This window comes from Cheilinus undulatus, linkage group 7 (genome assembly GCF_018320785.1).
Source record: "Cheilinus undulatus linkage group 7, ASM1832078v1, whole genome shotgun sequence".
Taxonomy (NCBI): Eukaryota; Metazoa; Chordata; class Actinopteri; order Labriformes; family Labridae; genus Cheilinus; species Cheilinus undulatus.
The window spans coordinates 25,859,593-25,877,937 of NC_054871.1; the positions used below are offsets into that span (position 1 = coordinate 25,859,593).

General features: G+C 38.5%; 1 protein-coding gene across 4 annotated transcripts; it reads left to right on the plus strand.

The window, feature by feature from the left end:
• The first annotated feature begins 2,039 nt into the window (after nt 1–2,039).
• nexn (nexilin (F actin binding protein)) lies at nt 2,040–18,345 on the plus strand. Of its 4 annotated transcripts, XM_041790620.1 has the most exons (15): nt 2,040–2,176; nt 4,836–5,286; nt 5,396–5,593; nt 6,990–7,074; nt 7,182–7,330; nt 9,810–10,010; nt 10,132–10,305; nt 10,510–10,698; nt 14,523–14,714; nt 15,102–15,146; nt 16,087–16,281; nt 16,396–16,617; nt 16,757–16,945; nt 17,068–17,431; nt 17,573–18,345. In XM_041790620.1, exons 2-15 carry the CDS (start codon nt 4,885–4,887, stop codon nt 17,584–17,586), a joined length of 2,619 nt encoding a protein of 872 aa, XP_041646554.1. In that variant the 5' UTR covers nt 2,040–2,176; nt 4,836–4,884; the 3' UTR covers nt 17,587–18,345. The 4 variants fall into 4 exon arrangements, with proteins under 4 accessions (XP_041646554.1, XP_041646553.1, XP_041646555.1 ...); XM_041790619.1 differs by lacking the exon at nt 17,573–18,345 and having other exon boundaries at nt 17,068–17,451; XM_041790621.1 differs by lacking the exons at nt 15,102–15,146; nt 17,573–18,345 and having other exon boundaries at nt 17,068–17,451.

Consider the following 18,345-nt stretch of genomic DNA (forward strand, 5'->3'; position numbering starts at 1 on the left):
TGGTTCTTTTGTCCATAGGCATTTCTTGGCTGAAATACAGGAGTAAGATGACAGCGTAATTATGCTGACAAGATTGTCAAAGTTACTGACAGTAGGGGTCAGAAGGGAGCATCTTGTCCATTTTATTAGGTCGTCTTCTATGACAGCACTACATGTAAAATAAGTGACTGCCTAAATATTCACCCCCTTGTAGTCAGTATTTAGTAGATGCACCTTTGGCTGCAATCACAGCACTCAGTCTGTGTTGATAGGTCTCATTTAGACTTGCACATCTGGACACTGCAGTTTCACTCCAGTCTTCTTTGCAAAACTGCTCAAGCTCTGTCAGGTTGCACTGGGATCAGGCATGAGCAGCCCCTTTCAAGTCCAGCCACAAATTCTATATTTGATTGAGGTCTGGGCTTTGACTCGGCCACTCCAGAACATTCACCTTGTTGTCTTAAACCATTTCTGTGTAGCTTTCGCTGTATGCTTCGGGTCATTGTCTTGCTGGAAAATAAATCTGTGCCCAAGCTAAAGTTTTCTTGTAGACTGAATAAGATTGTCCAGATTTTCTGATATTTTGCTACATTCATTTTACCCATGCACAAGCCTTCCAGAGCTGGCAGCTGAGAAGTATCCCCACGGCATGATGCTGCCACTACCGTGCTTCATAGTGGGGATGGTATATTTTTGGTGATGAGCAGTGATTGGTGTCCGCCAAACACAACATCTTGTCTGATGGCCGAAAAGCATTCTCATCACACCAAAGATCTTTCTTCTTCTTGACCACGGAGTCTCTCATATGCTTTCTGGCAATCTCTAATTGAGATTTTATGAGTTTTCTTCAACAGTGGCTTTCTCTTTGCCACTCTCTTTTGACTGGTGAAGAATTGGGGCTACAGTTGTTGTATTCAAAATATCTCTGATCTCAGCTGGTGAAGCTTGTTACTCCTTCAAAGTAGTCATAAATGTCTTAATGGCCTCTCTCACTAGTTTCCTTCTTGCATGGTCACTCAGTTTGTGAGGACGGCCTGATCTAGGCAGATTTACATGTGTCATATTCCTCCCATTTTCTGGTGATAGTTTTAACTAAACTCTGGGGGATGTTCAGCACCTTGGAACTTTTTTGAATCCATCCCCTGACTTATACTTCGTAATGAACTTCTCCTGAGTTGCTTGAAATGTTCTTTTGTTTTATGGTGTAATGGCAGCCACGAATGCTGATTAACCAGTGACTGGATCTTCCAGACTTAGGCATTCTTTATACTACAATCACTTGAGACACATTCACTAGACTCAGGTAATCCCCCATTTCACTAATTGTGAGACTATAGCTCCAACTGGCTGGACGGCTGTTGAATTAGGTCAGTCACTTTAAAGGGGGTTAACATTTATGCAATCACTTATTTTACCTTTTTTATTTTTGTTAAATTGACATTTCTTTGTAAAATCGATTTCACTTTTGACAAATATTTTTTTGGTCATTTTTTTGTGCCAAAAAAGCCAAATTATATTGGCCATAACTGATTTAATCAATAGAAGGGTAAAACATCCAAGGGGGTGAATAGCGTTTCTAGATAGTGTACATTAATCCTCTGACAAATTTACAGAAAACGAGAATTTGACAGAAATGATACATGAAATACTTTAGGAAATATCATTTTTGTAAGTAAATTCCCTGATAGCAATAGCCCTGAACTTTTAAATATGACCTTATTAGAAGATTTATAAACACATCATGGGTGTTGTGATACTGAACAGATACCAGAGCATATACGTTTATGATCAAGGTCTTTAAAGCCTAATGAGTTTGTAACATATTATATTAATCAAGGCAGTAGTTAAAGAGAACAATTAATGGTTTTATTAGTCAGTTCTAAAGTTTTATTAATGCAGTTCTTGACAGTATTTGCGCAGCTGTGACTGCAAGTGACCAGGATGAGACTGTGTGTGTGTGTGTGTGTGTGTGTGCGCGAAGCAACAGCTGAACCTGCAGCAGGCGCGTGCGGAATGCAGTATCCGGTAGAAAGTAACGGTACTTTTATGGAAACAGCGACCCGCAGGCAGTCGAGTTTGTTCACCGAGTGGTCGCCTCTCGGAAGGTCCTGCTTGACCTGTGTTCTGCTCCTGGTGGTTTTTTATCATCCTCAAGGAACACTTTAAATAAAACAGAGGACGACACTGCTTTTTGGAGGTAAAATTCATTTTTTTATTTCATTATGTAGGTCAAGCAGCTGTGCCAGCTCCTTTAATCGTGTGCTCAGTGTTGTCTAGCAAAGTCAGAGTCGTGTAATTAAAAAACAGTTGCTAACAATTGAGCTGACGTCGTTAAAAAGAAGAAATAAGCTACACAGGTCTGTATAACTTAGCTTCACCTTAAAAGCAAACGAAGTTTTTTAAAAGAATGTGGTTAACAGTAAACCCACAGGAAGCCTAAGGTAGCCTGTCATTTATGTCCACCAGATAGGAACTGATTTATCTTATCAAAGACGTAATAACGTCAATACGTTGTGCATAATTTCTACAGTTAGCCTATTTCTCTGCCATACTCTCACTTTAACATCCTAACAGTTAGACCCCGCATATGTAAAAGTTGTTTTAGTGCAGTGTATTTAGCAGATATGACTGTCATAAAGACCATGACTTTGGTCAAGACAAGTAGATTTATATGGGCTATTATTGCACAGGCTGCACTTTGACAATGGCAGGGTAGGATCATTAACAGTTGTTAGTTTACCTTTTAAACCCCCTGACAATTTTTCCCTGTCACTAGAACTGACATTAAAGAATCAGACGTGTTATTCATAAGAAACTTTTCATAAAAGTAGGCCCATTTCAGAAAGTAGCAGGATGTTATTAGCTTTGCTTTTAACATTCTGAATCAAGTACTCTTGTTTGTTGATGTTTGTTTTTATGATTTTTGTGAAATGCATATGAGTATTAACTAACAATGAAACATAATTCATGTCATTTCAGTTTAAGAAAAGAGCAAAAATGAGAACTAATTTGAAAATAGAAAATCATCACTGTGGTTTTTGAATTGCTAAACTATAATTCAACCAGGGACACGTTTCTATTCATTTAACTGTGAAATGTTTACTCCTGACAGACAGCATCATGGCACAGTGAGATTCAGTACCTGAATACAAAGGGTATTTGAGGAAACTGATAAACAGCTACAGTTTTAGTGTTTGATGACTAACAGTCCAAACAGCTCTCCCTCATCCAGTTGTCTAGCTCTTAGTCTCTCCATTTTGTCAAGGGTCTGTGGGGCGACATGTGGGTGCCAACCTGAGCTCTGTCCAACTGCCTATCACTCATCCGAAATAGCCATGATCACATGTCCTGGACCCAGAAGTGGGCTATAAATAGAGGTCAGCAAGTGTCCGTGGCCCTCTTTCTCAACATACTGGAGCAGCTTCCCTTGCCCTAACTTTGTAGTCAGAAACGCTTGCTGCACATATAAAACCCATGTCCAGAACAGGGAAAAAATAATCAGACTCAGTAATCATGTGAAAATGAAGAGGATTTAGCGTTTTAAAGGTCTATAAGTTGGTTGTTTGGTTTTTATTATCAAAATGATAGTTACACTGATGCAGGAACTGAGATAGTCTCAAAAGTTTGCTAAATTAAGTGAATATTATCTTCCATCTTATTTGTTTAAAGAATGCTGAGATTAAATTTGGAAGACACTACTAAAATTAAAGTTAAAGTGAGTGAATACCCTTTTTTAGTTATGCAGTTACAGTGGGAGACTCCACAGTCAGATGGAAGATCGTTCTTTGGTCTGATGAGACCAGAAAGGGTTTTTGGCCATCAGATGAGATGCTACACACTAAACACTGCACATCACCACAAACACATCATTCCCACTGTGAAGCACGGTTGTGGCAGCATCATGCTGTGGGGATACTTATTAGCAGCCAGCTCTGGAAGGCTTGTACATGGGTAAAATGAATGTAGCAAAATATCAGAAAATCTGTGAGGACAACCTTATTCAGTCTACAAGAAAACTATAGTTTAGGAGCGGATATGTTTTCCAGCAAGACAATGACCTGAAGCATACAGCGAAAGCTACACAGAAATGGTTTAAGACAACAAGGTGAATGTTCTTGAGTGGCCGAGTCAAAGCCCAGACCTCAATCAAATATAGAATTTGTGGCTGGACTTGAAAGGGGCTGCTCATGCCTGATCCCTGTGCAACCTGACAGAGCTTGAGCAGTTTTGCAAAGAAGACTGGAGTGAAATTCAAGTGTCCAGATGTGCAAGTGTGATTGAGACCTATCCACACAGACTGTGCATTGAGTGCAGCCAAAGTTGCATCTACTAAATACTGACTTGATGGGGGTGAATATTTATGCAGTCAGTCATTTCGCATTACATAGTTGAATTTGTTTGACATTACTTAGTAGAAATCTGTTTTCATTTTGACATCAATGATGGCTTTTGTATTGTTTGTCAGAAAAGCAAAATTATGTTGAACATGGCCGATTTCTAAAATCAATAAAGGGTAAAACATCCAAGGATGGTGAATACTTTCAATGGGCACTTTAATCAACAAAGTTTTATTCACTATTAACAACACAAATATTTGAAAAGTCCTTCTACTACATATTTTACCTAATCAATTGAAAGTTTGAAAATGTTTTGAAGCTGGCATAGGTTCTGTGTCAGAAAAATATATATCTTATCATTGATTCAAAGTTGGATTTTAATTGTAAATGATCAGATAATGATCACATGATGATTTCAGTTGCTTAGTAACAACTCATAAATCAGGTTAGCTTTCAGTCACTTGTGCACATTGCAGCAAGACAACACAACTCTCTTACCAGTGCTCTTTTGTTTTACAGATAGCATTTGAACAGAGCCTGTTTGGCAACTTGTCATTGTGGTGCAAACATGACTGAGGTGGCGCAGGTTGTGGCTGTAGACATTAATGATGTCACAGACGAAAATGAACTCAACATGAGTGATGGAGAAGACAGGGAGGATGACTTGACACACGAGGAGGAAGATGAGGAAGTTTGTGAGGAAGAAGCAGTTGAAGAAAAAAGTGAGGAGACAACACAAGTGGAAGAAAGAGAGTCTTGTTACACTAAGGATGAAGTGACGGAGGAGACCAAGGAGACTGATAAAACACACATAAATGGAATGGATCACAAAGAAAAGGACTCAGCTGATGATGGAAATACAAGTTCAAAAGGTGTCAATGGTGTACCACAGGACAAGGTGAAGAAGGTGGATGTGAAACCTGATACAAATGAAGATCAGAATATTTCTGATTTGGCGCTTAAAAAAGAGGTAAGCTGGGAATTTTTGGGATGTGATTCTGGTCAATGCAGATTTGATCCTACACTGACTGCAACGACTCTGGGAGTATATTTTAATTTTATCTTTATTTAAATCACAGAAACTCCTTCGATCCAGAAAGCCAGTTGCTAGAAGCTACGTACCCAAGCTGACCAAAGAAAAGGGAGATGTGACAAACAAGTTTGAGGCCATGCAGAAGGCCAGGGAGGAGCGCAGCAGGCAGAGGAATAAGGAGGAGCAGCAGAAGAGAAAGGAACAATATGTCAAGGAGAGGGAATGGAACCGCAGGAAGCAGCAGGTCAAAGACTGATAACCAAACTAACCTGCAAACATGGCCTGCATGGCATGATGAAGCATGACAGCTGACAAGGTTTGAGAGAGAATTGACCGTCTCATATACACCACACAGACCACATGAATATGAACTAATAGGTTCTGATAATTTAATGGCAATATTTAATGGTGGTTTGTGGTTGACTTGATTTTTTTAAGATTGAGATTTTAACACAACAATGTGTGTGAATGGCACAGACTAAACCCATTTGATACTTATATTAGCAAAACTAACCTCAAAACAAAGATTCTTAACACTGAATTTATTATTATTATTATTTAAATAAAACAGTACTGAATGAACTAGCAAGTGTGTTAAATGGTAAACCTGCTGAAACATAGACACTAGCTCACCTGAATCTGATTTTAAATAGTCGGTTAAATGTTAAAAAGACTAAGGTCCACTTTGATCGTTTTAAGATAGAACAAATATGAGTCAAAACTTGATTCATATGAAGTACAATACTCAACACTGCAAAAAACTAGGGATGCATTGGTTTAACATTTGTATTGTCCAATATCTGCCCTGCTGACAAACATTGGCATGAAAAGATATTAGTAGCAGACGTTTATTTGTTTTGTCCATTCAATTTAATGCAGCTATTTTTTCATTATTTTTTACTGGGCTTAAGAAGTTGCCTGTTGGACAAATGCTGATCTTTTTCACTGTCAAACATGAGAGTAAATGTTGGCACGCTGGGAATCTTACCCTAAATGAAGTGATGTGTGCTAAATTTGTGTAATCTCTTGTTGGTATTGGCCCTAATTTCACAAATAGTATGTCTCTACTAAAAGTGTTGGTAAAAATACAATATTGAAACAAAGAAACAGAGAATATTTGTGTAATTTCCACAGTAATCTAGCATTTTATGAATGAATCAGTTCATCTGGTATTTGTGGAATAAAACTTGAATCATTATTTAAATGATAATCAGTCACACCTCTAAGGCAAATGACTCATAAGATACATACTGTTGTGTATGGTAAGCTATGAAAAACTGTCATTAATTTAATATATATAATTCATTCATTTAGTATTTGAGTGGAGGACACAGGTAAAAAAAATGCACCTATGCAGTGCAGTGATTTATGTGAGTGGATTATCATTGATACTCAGACACAACAATCTTCCCATGCACAGCCGTGTCATTGTTGGCCAGGCTTGGACACCTGCGCTCATCTCCTTGCTGTGCAACAATGCCACCACCCAATCAGAGGCCAATCTGCAGGTCACATGACCTGGCTATTAACAGGGATTAGGCCCATGTTCTTGCTGGGACCAGCATGGTTCCTGAGTGGCAAAAAAGATGATCCCAGCTAAACCGTAACCTCACCACGAGTCTCCATTTGATCCGCCACAGATAAAAGAACTGCTTGCTTCCAGTGATGAGGAGGAAGAGGTAAAACCAGCCAAAGTGGAAAAATCCTACGTCCCCAAAATCACAGGTAAGACACAAATAAAGAAAGAAAGTGTATAGAGAGATAGAAATTCAGTGAACAATCAGAGGAAAGAGTAGGGTAATTGCTTGTGTTCTGCTCTTTGAAATCCTCAGGTAGTGTGAAGGGGAAGTTTGCAGAGATGGAAAAGCAAAGGCAAGAAGAAGAGAGAAAAAGGATGGAAGGGGAGAGGAAGAAGAGGGAGACCCAGGATTTGTTGGAAAAAGCCAAAATAAAGAAAGAGTTAGCACAGAAAGCAGCTGAGGTAAGTAACGGTGAATACTTTACACAACGTCTTACAGGGATGTGGGACAGTTTGTCTAGATGCTTTAGGACAGTTCACTTCTGATAAGAATGGTGTACTTGTGTCTGTAATGATTCAGGTAATCCTCAGCTGCCACTTGGATAAGTTATTTTAAGTGGCAGTTGAGATCCAAGCAGTTGGCAGTGGCTGGATATAGGTCTGTGACTAACAGAAACATTGTTGACGTGGCGAGCGTGTGAACTCATGTTAAATAGGTCACATTTATTTTACTTTACAGTTTGACTTTTGTTAGTTTCTAAAGTTAAATCTGCAGATTATGTTTACTACACAAGCACAAAACAGAACAAAAACAATGTCATGAATGGCTTTGATTCCTTTTATAGACAACGTAGTTCTTGGGAAGAGTTATGCAAGTACTCTTGAGCCAAGAGGGCAATTACAGGTAATAACCTGCCATCCCTGTTCTAGTACGGTGCAGACTTAAATTAAAACTGTATATGCTTAACAGCTTCACTAACAAAATATTGAACTGCACACTTATGGGAGTGATTATGTTACCCATTTAAATATCAGTATCTTTTTAAATCCTGTCTTTATCATCATCCATAAAGACATGGTCTGCAGCTTCTTCTGAGTACACAGTTGTCATGTCATATATTGGGTTTAAAACAAATTTAAAGAAATATATTAGATTATTATATACTAAGACATTTTTGACTGATTTCACTGTAGGCTTTTTATTCCTTCATAATTAGTATTACTCAGCTGTAACTGTGTCTCTCATAGCATAGAAAGACCCGGAAAAATAAAACTATTGAGCTGGATAATGTGCAGTAATTTTATCTCAACTTCATGGATAAACTATATAATAATGCCAGTGGAGAAAAGACTCAGTTCTCTGTGGAGCAATTAATGATATTAATTTTTAGAGACAGTGTCTTTTAAGTACTTCTGAAGATAAATCAAACTAGCAAAAAATATAACAGAACTTAAACATATTAAACATGTAGGACTATAGGAGCTATCAACCCACGACTGTAGCGCTTCTGCAATACAAATCATAGTCATGAAAATGCTGTACAAATGCTGAAAGTCAAACAAACATTAATAGTAGCTTTAGCTCTGACAAAATTTCTTTAAAGTGCGACTCATTCGGGTAAAATATGTCTGATTATGCACAATAAATAGATAGCTCTCTATTTGTATTTATTTTATACCCATTACATGTCACTGTTATTTTTACACAATAAAAGGAAATTTTGCTTTAGATTTGGAGTTAAACTTGAGTAATGTCTCATGTTGGCAGCGACCCTTGCGCTTGTTCTAGAAACAACTGGAGCAGCACACGTTCAGCGCTGCCAGGTGTAGACAGCATATGACTGGCAACTGTTTCCCACACCTCACAGTGACTAAATTAGGCCCAGACCTCCTCACTGTGACTGAATTAGACCCTGCTATCTCAGACTGACACCCATACTCTGACCTACTGCAAATGGTGATATTAGGCCAATGGAGTTGCCCCCTACCCTCACACATGCACTCATCCCCGGTGTTTGTGTGAGAGAACACCGACATCGACCTACATTGTTCTCTCACTAACAAGAGTTCATGTTTCATGTAGACCATAAGAGGTGAAGCTGGCAGTCAGATGCAATACTTTAGTAAAAATGTATGTAAAAACCAAAGAGAAAGTTTTTTCTCTACTTTTTATCTAATATTTGTTTTACTGTGCATTTGGGGAGACTTTGTGTAAAGTTATTAAAATAAGTAAACTTCACTGTGTATTGGGAAAATCTTTTATGTAGAGCTGAAAACTTTGAAATATTAAAATGATCCAACTTGAGTAGGTTTGGTTTGCACCTTTTGGTCTCTTAAAAGTACAACAGTTTGAACTTTCACACTGAAATGTCTGAATTAATTAAAAAGGACTACTCCGATGTTATATACAATATATAACTGCCATTACAGCCACTGTATTTTTATCTGTGCCCTGGAAACACTGAATGTTATGTCAAAGACGGCTTCATAAGTGTGAATTCCTACTGGAAGTAGCTGTTCTGTTGCTGTATCCCATTCCTGTTTTTCACTGCTGATCAGTGATGGACCACAATTTTTCTTTGCTATAAACTGTGACCTCTATTCCCAAATCTCCCCCTGAAATGTGAAACTCCATTCTCTCACAGATGACCCACATGGGGCCCCACCAGTCATATTCAAGTCGAGTAGTAGTAAAATTGAAAACGTAAAGGCATTAAAATGAGTAGTTGTATTAGAGTAAAAACTATCCTGACCTCTTCTGAGCATTGCTACTAGCTGTTAGTATTTAATGATGGTTCATTTTGAACGTGTAAATGAAGAAAAGGAAAGAGAGAGAAAAAAGAAACAATAATCATACAACTGTAGAAAGGTATAAAATATACAAAACCAAACCAATACAGTAATTAATTCTCTTTATTAATTATTAACCTTAAACTTTTAGGAGGGAGACGACACTATCCTGGTACGAGTGGTTCCAGCAAAGTCCTCACGACCTCCCGGCAGAATCAAGATAAACTTTGAAGACATGGAGAAAAACCGAGAGGAGGAACTGAGGAGGAAGGCAGAGGAAGAGAAAAAGAAACAATATGATGAAAACAAACGCTCCTTCAGGGAGGCCAAGAGACGCTCAGTTATTGAACAGGTTTGATAAAATAAAACTTCTGTTAACATTCAATTTCTGTAAAAATGTTTTGTTTCAATCACCTTCATGAGCACAGTGTGCATGAATGTTTACAATGTGTACTACACTCTTACACTTGAAGGATGAGGAAGACAAGACAACAGAAAAGGTGCAGGTGACTCCAGGGAAGCTAAAGCTGACGTTCGAGGAGCTGGAGAAGGAAAGGCAGGAGAAGAGAAAGAAGCAGGCTGAGGAGGAAGCCAAACGTCGTCTGCTAGAGGAGAAGAAAGCATTTGAAGAGGCCAGGATGGGAATGGTAAACAAAGCTTCACACTTTCATACAGCCTGTATCTAACACTAACACCATTCGCCTTTTTATCTCAAAACTGAGAAGCAGAAACTGCAAAAATAAGAGTTCTGTTTCTATGGTCTCAGGGTTTGATTAACTGCTACTAAATCACCTTTAATGTAGTCCTAGATTTTGGGGGTAATCAGTGCTGGTATTTTTTCATTAACTCAGGAGGAAGATGAGGAAGACAGTAAGGAAACTCAAGAAGACAAGGAGGAGGTTCGACCTGGAAGACTGAGGTTGAGCTTTGAAGAGCTAGAAAGGCAAAGGGTTGAAGAAGTACGCAAGAAAGCAGAAGAGGAGGCCAAGAGACGAATGGAGGAGGAGAGAAGAGCTTTTGCTGAGGCCAGGAAGAGCATGGTCAGTAATCTCTTTGTAAATAAACTAGGGCTGTCAATAGATTAAAATTTTTAATCGCAATTAATCTCAAAAATTTCATAGTTAACTCGAGATTAATCGCAAATTAATCACACTTTTTTAAAATCTGTTCTAAATGTACCATACAGGTCTTTTTCTGAAAATTTGAATACTCTTATCAACACAAGTGGACAAAAATGCTTTATGCAAGTGTTTGTTCATGTCAACAACCCAAAACAACAACAGATGATGTCCAAAAACTCTATAGACTAAGTTCAAAGATAGTGAATGCTCCAAAAATCTGCTGAGAGCATAACATGGTAAACTCAAGCCCAACAAGGACAACAGATGGAGATACTGACCTTAGTGTAACATTACTGAATAATACCACAATGTAGCGTCCAATTTTAGACTTATAGAAGTTACTCCTCTGTTCTCAGCAGCTTAACACAGAACAACAGATCTCATCATCATACATTTACATAAAGAGCATGGTCAGTCAAGTTTAAATCACCCAAAGATCATTCCTGGATCATTTAAACCTAAAGCACTAGGCTAAACACAGAGACGAGAGCACTAGACTAAATACAGTTAGAGAATTACACTACAGATTATTGGGAGAAGTCAAGTCTCTGCTGAGAGCTCAGCAGTAAGACACAGTCACATCTAATGGTGTTTCACTGTTCTGACGTGGTCAGAGGTGAGTAAGGTGGACACATCTGCTCTACTCAAGAGAAAAAGTAATTACTTAAAAAATGTCTGCTATTATTTAGCTAACAGTCTAATTATGCTTTTTAGCTTATATTATGATACTCTACAGAGCTCATTCACTGCTTCACTCTCAGGCTCACCTGTCTGCACCTCTGCTCCCCTGTCACACACCAGCCTCTGCTGCTCTGTCCCCTCCTCCTCCTCCACATGATGTAGCTGTATATTCACTAGTGTCAGACCGTCTGCTATAGGGACTGCAGAGTCTGACACTTTTGCAGCACCTTGATTGACTACTTTTTTTAAAAAAATTGGCATATATTTACAGTCCCAGTCAATCATTTTAGCGTGTTCGGTTCGGAACTGAGTGTGTATGGGAGAGGGGGTAAACAGACCTTTAGGAGACGTGATCAGACCAGTCAAAAATCAATACTTTGGAGCCGGTACATAACGGATATAAATAAATGATAAATCATACTGGCCCAAAAGTGCATCGACCCACCGGGAAATGCCTGGTATGCCAGATAGGAGTCCATCCCTGCTTGCAGAGTTGTCTGAGCGTCTCCATTGTAAACAATCCAGCGTGGCTAGGGGGGCGACTCTCTGTTGGCGGTGTGCTCAACCAGCGAGTGGTACCGGCTATTTAAGACTCTATGAACTCCTTGTAACTCAGTTCATGTCGACAGTAGGAGAAAATAACTTCAGTCTTATTTGGCATGATTTGAAAGCTGAACCTGCCATTCTAAAGTCTCTGTCCTCTGTCCATTTCTGCTCGCTTGCACTGCATCACGACGGCACCGCTTCCTGATCTGGCAAACTACAGGATGGGTCGAGGCGTTAAAAGAAACTTGAGTTAACACGACATTAACGCGTTAACTTCGACAGCCCTAAAATAAACACAAATATCAGTCATGGAATTAATATTTTCCCCAATTCCAAAAAAGTTGGGACATTGTGTAAAATGTAAATAAATTCAGAATATTGAATGATGATTTTACGATTTTCAGTTGAATCAAACAATCAATTTAATACACAAAGAAATGATATTCAGTGTTCAAACTGATAAGCTTTAATGTTTTCTAGAAAAATACACACATTTTTAAAACTATATATACATGTTCAGAATTTGCAAAATCTAATAGAGTTGGGACAAGGGCAAGAAAAGACTGGGAAAGTTGTGAAATGCTCAAAATACACCTGGAACATTACACAGGTACGTAGGTTGATTGGAAACAGGTAATAGTACCATGATTGGGTATAAAAGGAGCTCTACTGAATGGCTCATTAACAGTCAACAATAGGGCAAGGTTCTCCACTTTGTGCAAATCTGCATGGGCAAACTGCCCAACAGTTTATGAACAACATTCCTTAAAGGTGCAGGGTGTAGAAGTTGGCAGCATTTCGCCGAACAGAAACGGTGTAATTGGGATATAATGTTTATACATTTATGTGAAGTATGTTAAAATAAGTGTACAATCATCCCCTTAAAACTTTCGTTTCCTTTTCACAAAATTAGAAAGAAACTTTTTAGATTTACATTACCGCGGGTCGCACTCACAGAGGCTGACATAATGAACCACCATGTTGTCTACGGCAACGTTTTGGGGACAGACAGAGCGAAGCGCGATTTTTAACGAACCTGCCCACCGGTCCTGAAATCTACCTGAATTTGAGGCGGAGAAGAAGACTGACCTATAATCTATAAAAATAATGGTTAGAAAAATGAATGAATAAACCCTCACCTCGTCACTGCTGTAAATGATGTCCGGCTCACGATCCTTTTTGGTCTTCACAGGCTCTCGTTGCTTAGTGATGTGATGTTTTGGTAACAGATGGGCTCATTCTAAAATCTGAACGCTAGATGTCGCTAAAATCCCAATTTCTACACACTGCACCTTTAGTTTGCTATGGAAGTATGTAGTTTAGAGATCTTATAATCTATAGTTCATAATATTGTCTAAAGATTCACAGAATCAGGACAAATCTCTGCTCCTAAGGGGCAAGGCTGAAAATCAACATTGAAACAGCGAGTGCCTGTGATCTTCAATCCTTTAGGTGGCATTGCATTAAAAATTGATTATTGATTATTATAAGCACAAAGTTCAAAAGCCGGCATCTGTAATGTTGTGGAGGTGTATTAGTGCCCCTGGTATGGGTTCCTTGCACATCTGTGAAGACACCAGTAATACTGAAAGGTCCACACAGGTTTTGAAGCAACATATGCTTCTATCTTTTTCAGGGATGTCCCTGCTTATTTCAGCAAGACAATGCCAAGCCACATTCAGTTCAAGTTACAAACAGCATGGCTTTAGAGTATAAGAGTTGTAGTATTAGACTGGCCTGCACTAAGTCCAGACCTGTGTCTTACTGAATAGTGTTTATCAATCTGACAATGAAGTATCTTGTCTTTGTGCTGTACTCAGTGTAATATATGTTGGAAATGGACTGCAAATCACCATGCTCTGTTTTTATTCACTTTTACACAACTTTCTAACTTTTTGGAAATTTGAGTCTGACGTGCCCTTCAAATAACACTTCAGAAATCTAAGAAACAATCTTCCTGGAGGGGAGTTAAATGAGATGATTCATACAACACCACATTTTTACATAAAGTTAAAGATTTTGCCAGCAGTTGGTTATCTTAGCTTTTCTGAAAAAGTGATAAGAAAGAAAACTGCGTGCCTTAATCTGTCTTAATTGAGCAAAATCAATTTACCTGATCACCTGAAGCTCACATACTGATATACTACTTAAAATGAACAAAACTGGTGTGTAAAAATAAAACCTAAACATTTTATAGCAGGTTAAATCAGGTTAAATTGTGGGCCATTTCTTTTCAAAGCAGCTGGTCCCTGGCAGATACTTGGAATCAAGAAGTAGTTATGTTAATAATGTATTTTACAAAGTTATAGTATTGTTTTTATATGACTTGGTTTTAAAATGTGAGCTTTTGAGGTGAATTTCAAGGCTCAAACCAGACAAACCATTACCTTGAGTTTTATGCAAGACTAATCTTGTTTGCTTTTTCAATCAAGCGTGAGATTCTTAGGTCAAACTCCATGTAAAAATTAAAGGATCTTCTGTGGCATTTTGGATTATCTTTGTGTGTTGTTATTCAGCTTGTAGATGAGGATGATGAGGTTCTGTTGGCCTTACTCAACTTGGAGGGAAGTAAACCTGGGAAGATATGTGCCAGTTTTGAGGAACTGGAACGCCAGAGGAGAGAGGAGGAGCAGAAGAAGGCTGAGGAGGAGGCTAAGAGGAGACTGGAAGAGGAGAAAAGGCTCTTTGCAGAGGCACGCAGGAGCATGGTAAGCCACTATGATTTCAGCTATTCTCTGCATGGAGTTATCAGATTGTTTCTGGTGTGGAGCTGCTCACCTCTCTTACAAGAACAGGGAAGCCTGCATTGTAACAAAGTATCTATATAAAAACAGCCTTGCATGCATTTTCTCAATATTCAATCATAACAAAAACTTTCTAACAGCATTAATTAAAGGCTTATAAATACATGTCAGTCAGAGGACATGTCTGACCTAACACCTATTTTAATTTTTCACACTGGTCCTCATTAATTGTTCTCATACCTGGATTCTAATTGGATGGAGACTAATACATTTTTCAGTAATTTTATATAATTCTGATGGGCTCAACTGGTACACATGCATTGCTGTTCCCTTGTCCAAACTATTTTTAAGAGCCCTGGCCTGGATCAGGAAAAGTCTGCATATGGAGATGAAACAGTAAGATATTTTCACTTTCAAAAACTTTTTTTTTTACCACATTAAAAGAGAAAGCATTTGTTAACTCTGTATCCTATTATGGATTTTTTAGACATAAATGTATCCAAATAATTATGTATGTATGCTCCATACATGCTGTTTTATATAGAATAAACTATAAGAGCAGACATTGCTTAAATGTTGTTGCTGTTAAATAATAATTAAGGTAGGTAAGTGGTGGGCTTTCTTTTATCCTTAACCTTTGTGTCTTAGGGTAAGAAATTACCTATCCAAAACTAAATGTTCTTCAAGATTTTGTTTTGAGTCTTTTCTCTTATTCTGCTTTCATCTGATGCTTTTGTTTACACAGTGTGGATGAAATTGATAGTTTAAAGTGTGAATAGACTAGAGTTTGTGGATGAATTCCTCATTGTACAGTCCATGAAATACACAATATTGCTATGTATGCTCAAAAAAGTGCTACTGTTCCCTTTAGTGAAATGTATTCAAAGATAATGTCGGTATTTTGTGTTGCTTCTGTTGGCTTTACATTGTGGACAAGACTTATCTTTATAGTGATGGAATAACTTCAGCAGCAATCAGATTTATGAAAAAGATAACACTTATGACATCTGTGTTGTAACAAAAAAGTGTGGTGTGATTGAATGTAGTCTACTGACACTGAAGAGGGCAAACACAAACATTTACTAAATTTGTAATGAATTAAAGGTTATTTCCTTGTGCAAAATATGTAGGATTTGGGTTTAGAATCCAATGAAACTGTAATATTTGAGGACTTTATCGAAGGTGGTTTATTTCTTACCCCTTTGGAAAGGGGAGTTTACAGAATATTAAGACAACACAAGAGCTGGTAACAAACTGAAGCTGACAATGACTTTTAATGACTGAAAACAGAGACAAATAAAAAGCTTTCTGCTTTTGTGATTACTTCTGTACACAGGCATTAGACGAGGATGAAAGAATGGTAAAGAGTGCATCTCAGGAAGCACTGCACCCTAGAAAACTGGAGATCAATTTTGAAGAGTTGCTGAAAGAGAAGGAGGAGGCAGAGAGGAGGCGCAAGGCAGAGGAACGCAAAAAGAAAATGGAGCAGGAGAAGCAGGAATTCGAACAACTCCGACAAGAGATGGGCGAGGTGGGTGTGAAATAGATGAACCAATTTGTTGTCCATGTTTTTATTTTTTTTTTAATTTTTTTTTTTTACAATTAAAAAAACAATAACAATCATTAACTGACTTCTTCCTGGTAGGATGAAGTGAATGAAAGCCCCGATGTTATTAACAGAGAATATGAAGAACTGACAAAGCTCAAGAGGACTGGCTCCATACAGGCAAAGAACCTGAAGTCCAAGTTTGAGAAGATTAAACAACTGACTGAAGAGGAAATTCAGAAAAAGATTGAGATGGAGAGAGCGAGACGAAAGGCCATTGATGATGAAATTAAAGAGAGAGAAGCTGAGAGGTTCCAGGAGGTAAGCCACTTGCTATTCAAGATGACAGAAGAAGAAAAAAACTTGCAATTTTGATTCATTTGATTAAAAAATAACTAAGAAGTTTGTCTCCCCTTTTCTTACTTAAATAAGAAAACCTTTTTGTCAATGTGTCTTTTAGGAGAATGAAGAGGGAGAAACATCACCAGTGAAACCTGAGGAGACACCCTTCAAACAGAAGGTGGACATGAAAGCCCGATTTCAACAAATGGCCAAAGCCAGAGAGGAGGAGGAGAGGAGGAGAATAGAGGAGCAAAAGCTGCAGAGGATGCAGTTTGAGCAGCAGGAGATTGATGCTGCCCTCCAAAAGGTCAATTTTCTTTGTTCACAACCTTATAAACATTATTTATCGTGCATGTCTCAAACACAGTATTGGTTAATGATGCTTTGACACTTTGCCATATTTCTTTAAATTATATCCTCTGTTTGCAGAAGAAGGATGATGATGGGGAGGATGAGGCTAGCATCATCAATGGCTCCACCGCCTATGAAGACGAGGAGGATCATGCCAGGTCGGGGGCTCCATGGTTTAAAAAGCCGCTTAAAAATCAGTCGGTGGTGGACTCAGAGCCAGTGCGGTTCACCGTTAAGATCACTGGGGAGCCCAAGCCAGAGGTGACCTGGTGGTTTGAGGGAGAGATGCTCCAGGACTGTGAGGACTATCAGTATATAGAAAGAGGAGAGACGTACTGCCTCTACCTGCCAGAGACCTTCCCAGAGGATGAGGGAGAGTATATGTGCAAGGCTGTGAACAGCAGAGGCACAGCAGCAAGCACATGCATCCTCACGATAGAAAGTAAGACCACCTTGGTGTGACTGCATGCCTGCATGATACAACAAATCTGGATTTCAGTCTCTCTCTTTGAAGAGGATCGCATGCTCCTTTTCCTCATGAAGATGCAGCTGTGGGTAATGATCTCCTGTTTCTTTCTTGCAGCTTATGACTACTGAAGCCCTTCAGAGTTCTGGAAACTTTCCCTGTTGTCCCTCACTCCTTTTGTAAAACTTTGCCCCTCATGGTATGGTCAAACAGCAGAGGGAAGAAATAGCAGTATGCCTGGCATTCCTAAGGGAGGGATACACAACAGAAAAAAATGATGAAAAAAAGTTGTTTACGTATTTTTGGATTGTAAAGCTGCACTCCCTGTTAGAGTAGGATGATACCTGTGCCAAAACCAGACATGACTCTTGTTTTTCCTTTGTTCAGAAAATAAATTTGCCATGAGGCCCTAATGATATTTAAGATACCAGCAGTTTATAAATACTAGTACTGTGTTGTGAATATCACACATGATGGTCCACACATGGAAAAGTGTGCTTGAGGCACCCAGCTGCAAGAAGTAAATGTCCTTGTTTAAATGATGAATAATGTGATATGAGAAACTAATCAAATACTGATTTAGTTATGATAACTAATCATTTAACTTTTATCAGTATTAATCAGTGAAGAACACTGTGATGACAATGTGCTGCAGAGGCAAAACAATATAAAATATTTAAACCCTGATGTTCAATGCTCCCTATTAACAGATTTTTAAACTGCAGCATGTGACAAAATCAAATTTGTTAAACTTTTCATACCCCTCCCCCCCCCCCACACACACACACACACACACTTTATGAATTTAATCTCTTACTCTTGGTTCAGTTGTCATGATTCAGTTGTGCTGGACAGTAGGTCACTGTTATATGGTTTGATAATGATAAGCA

What these genes read in the sequence shown, in the direction of transcription:
- nexn (XM_041790619.1), top strand. Translation starts at nt 4,885, where the DNA reads ATGACTGAGGTGGCGCAGGTTGTGGCTGTAGACATTAATGATGTCACA. An exon ending in CTGCATATGGAGATGAAACA is followed by an intron (nt 15,147 to 16,086) that starts GTAAGATATTTT and finishes TTCTGTACACAG; the next exon opens with GCATTAGACGAGGATGAAAG. An exon ending in AAGCTGAGAGGTTCCAGGAG is followed by an intron (nt 16,618 to 16,756) that starts GTAAGCCACTTG and finishes TGTGTCTTTTAG; the next exon opens with GAGAATGAAGAGGGAGAAAC.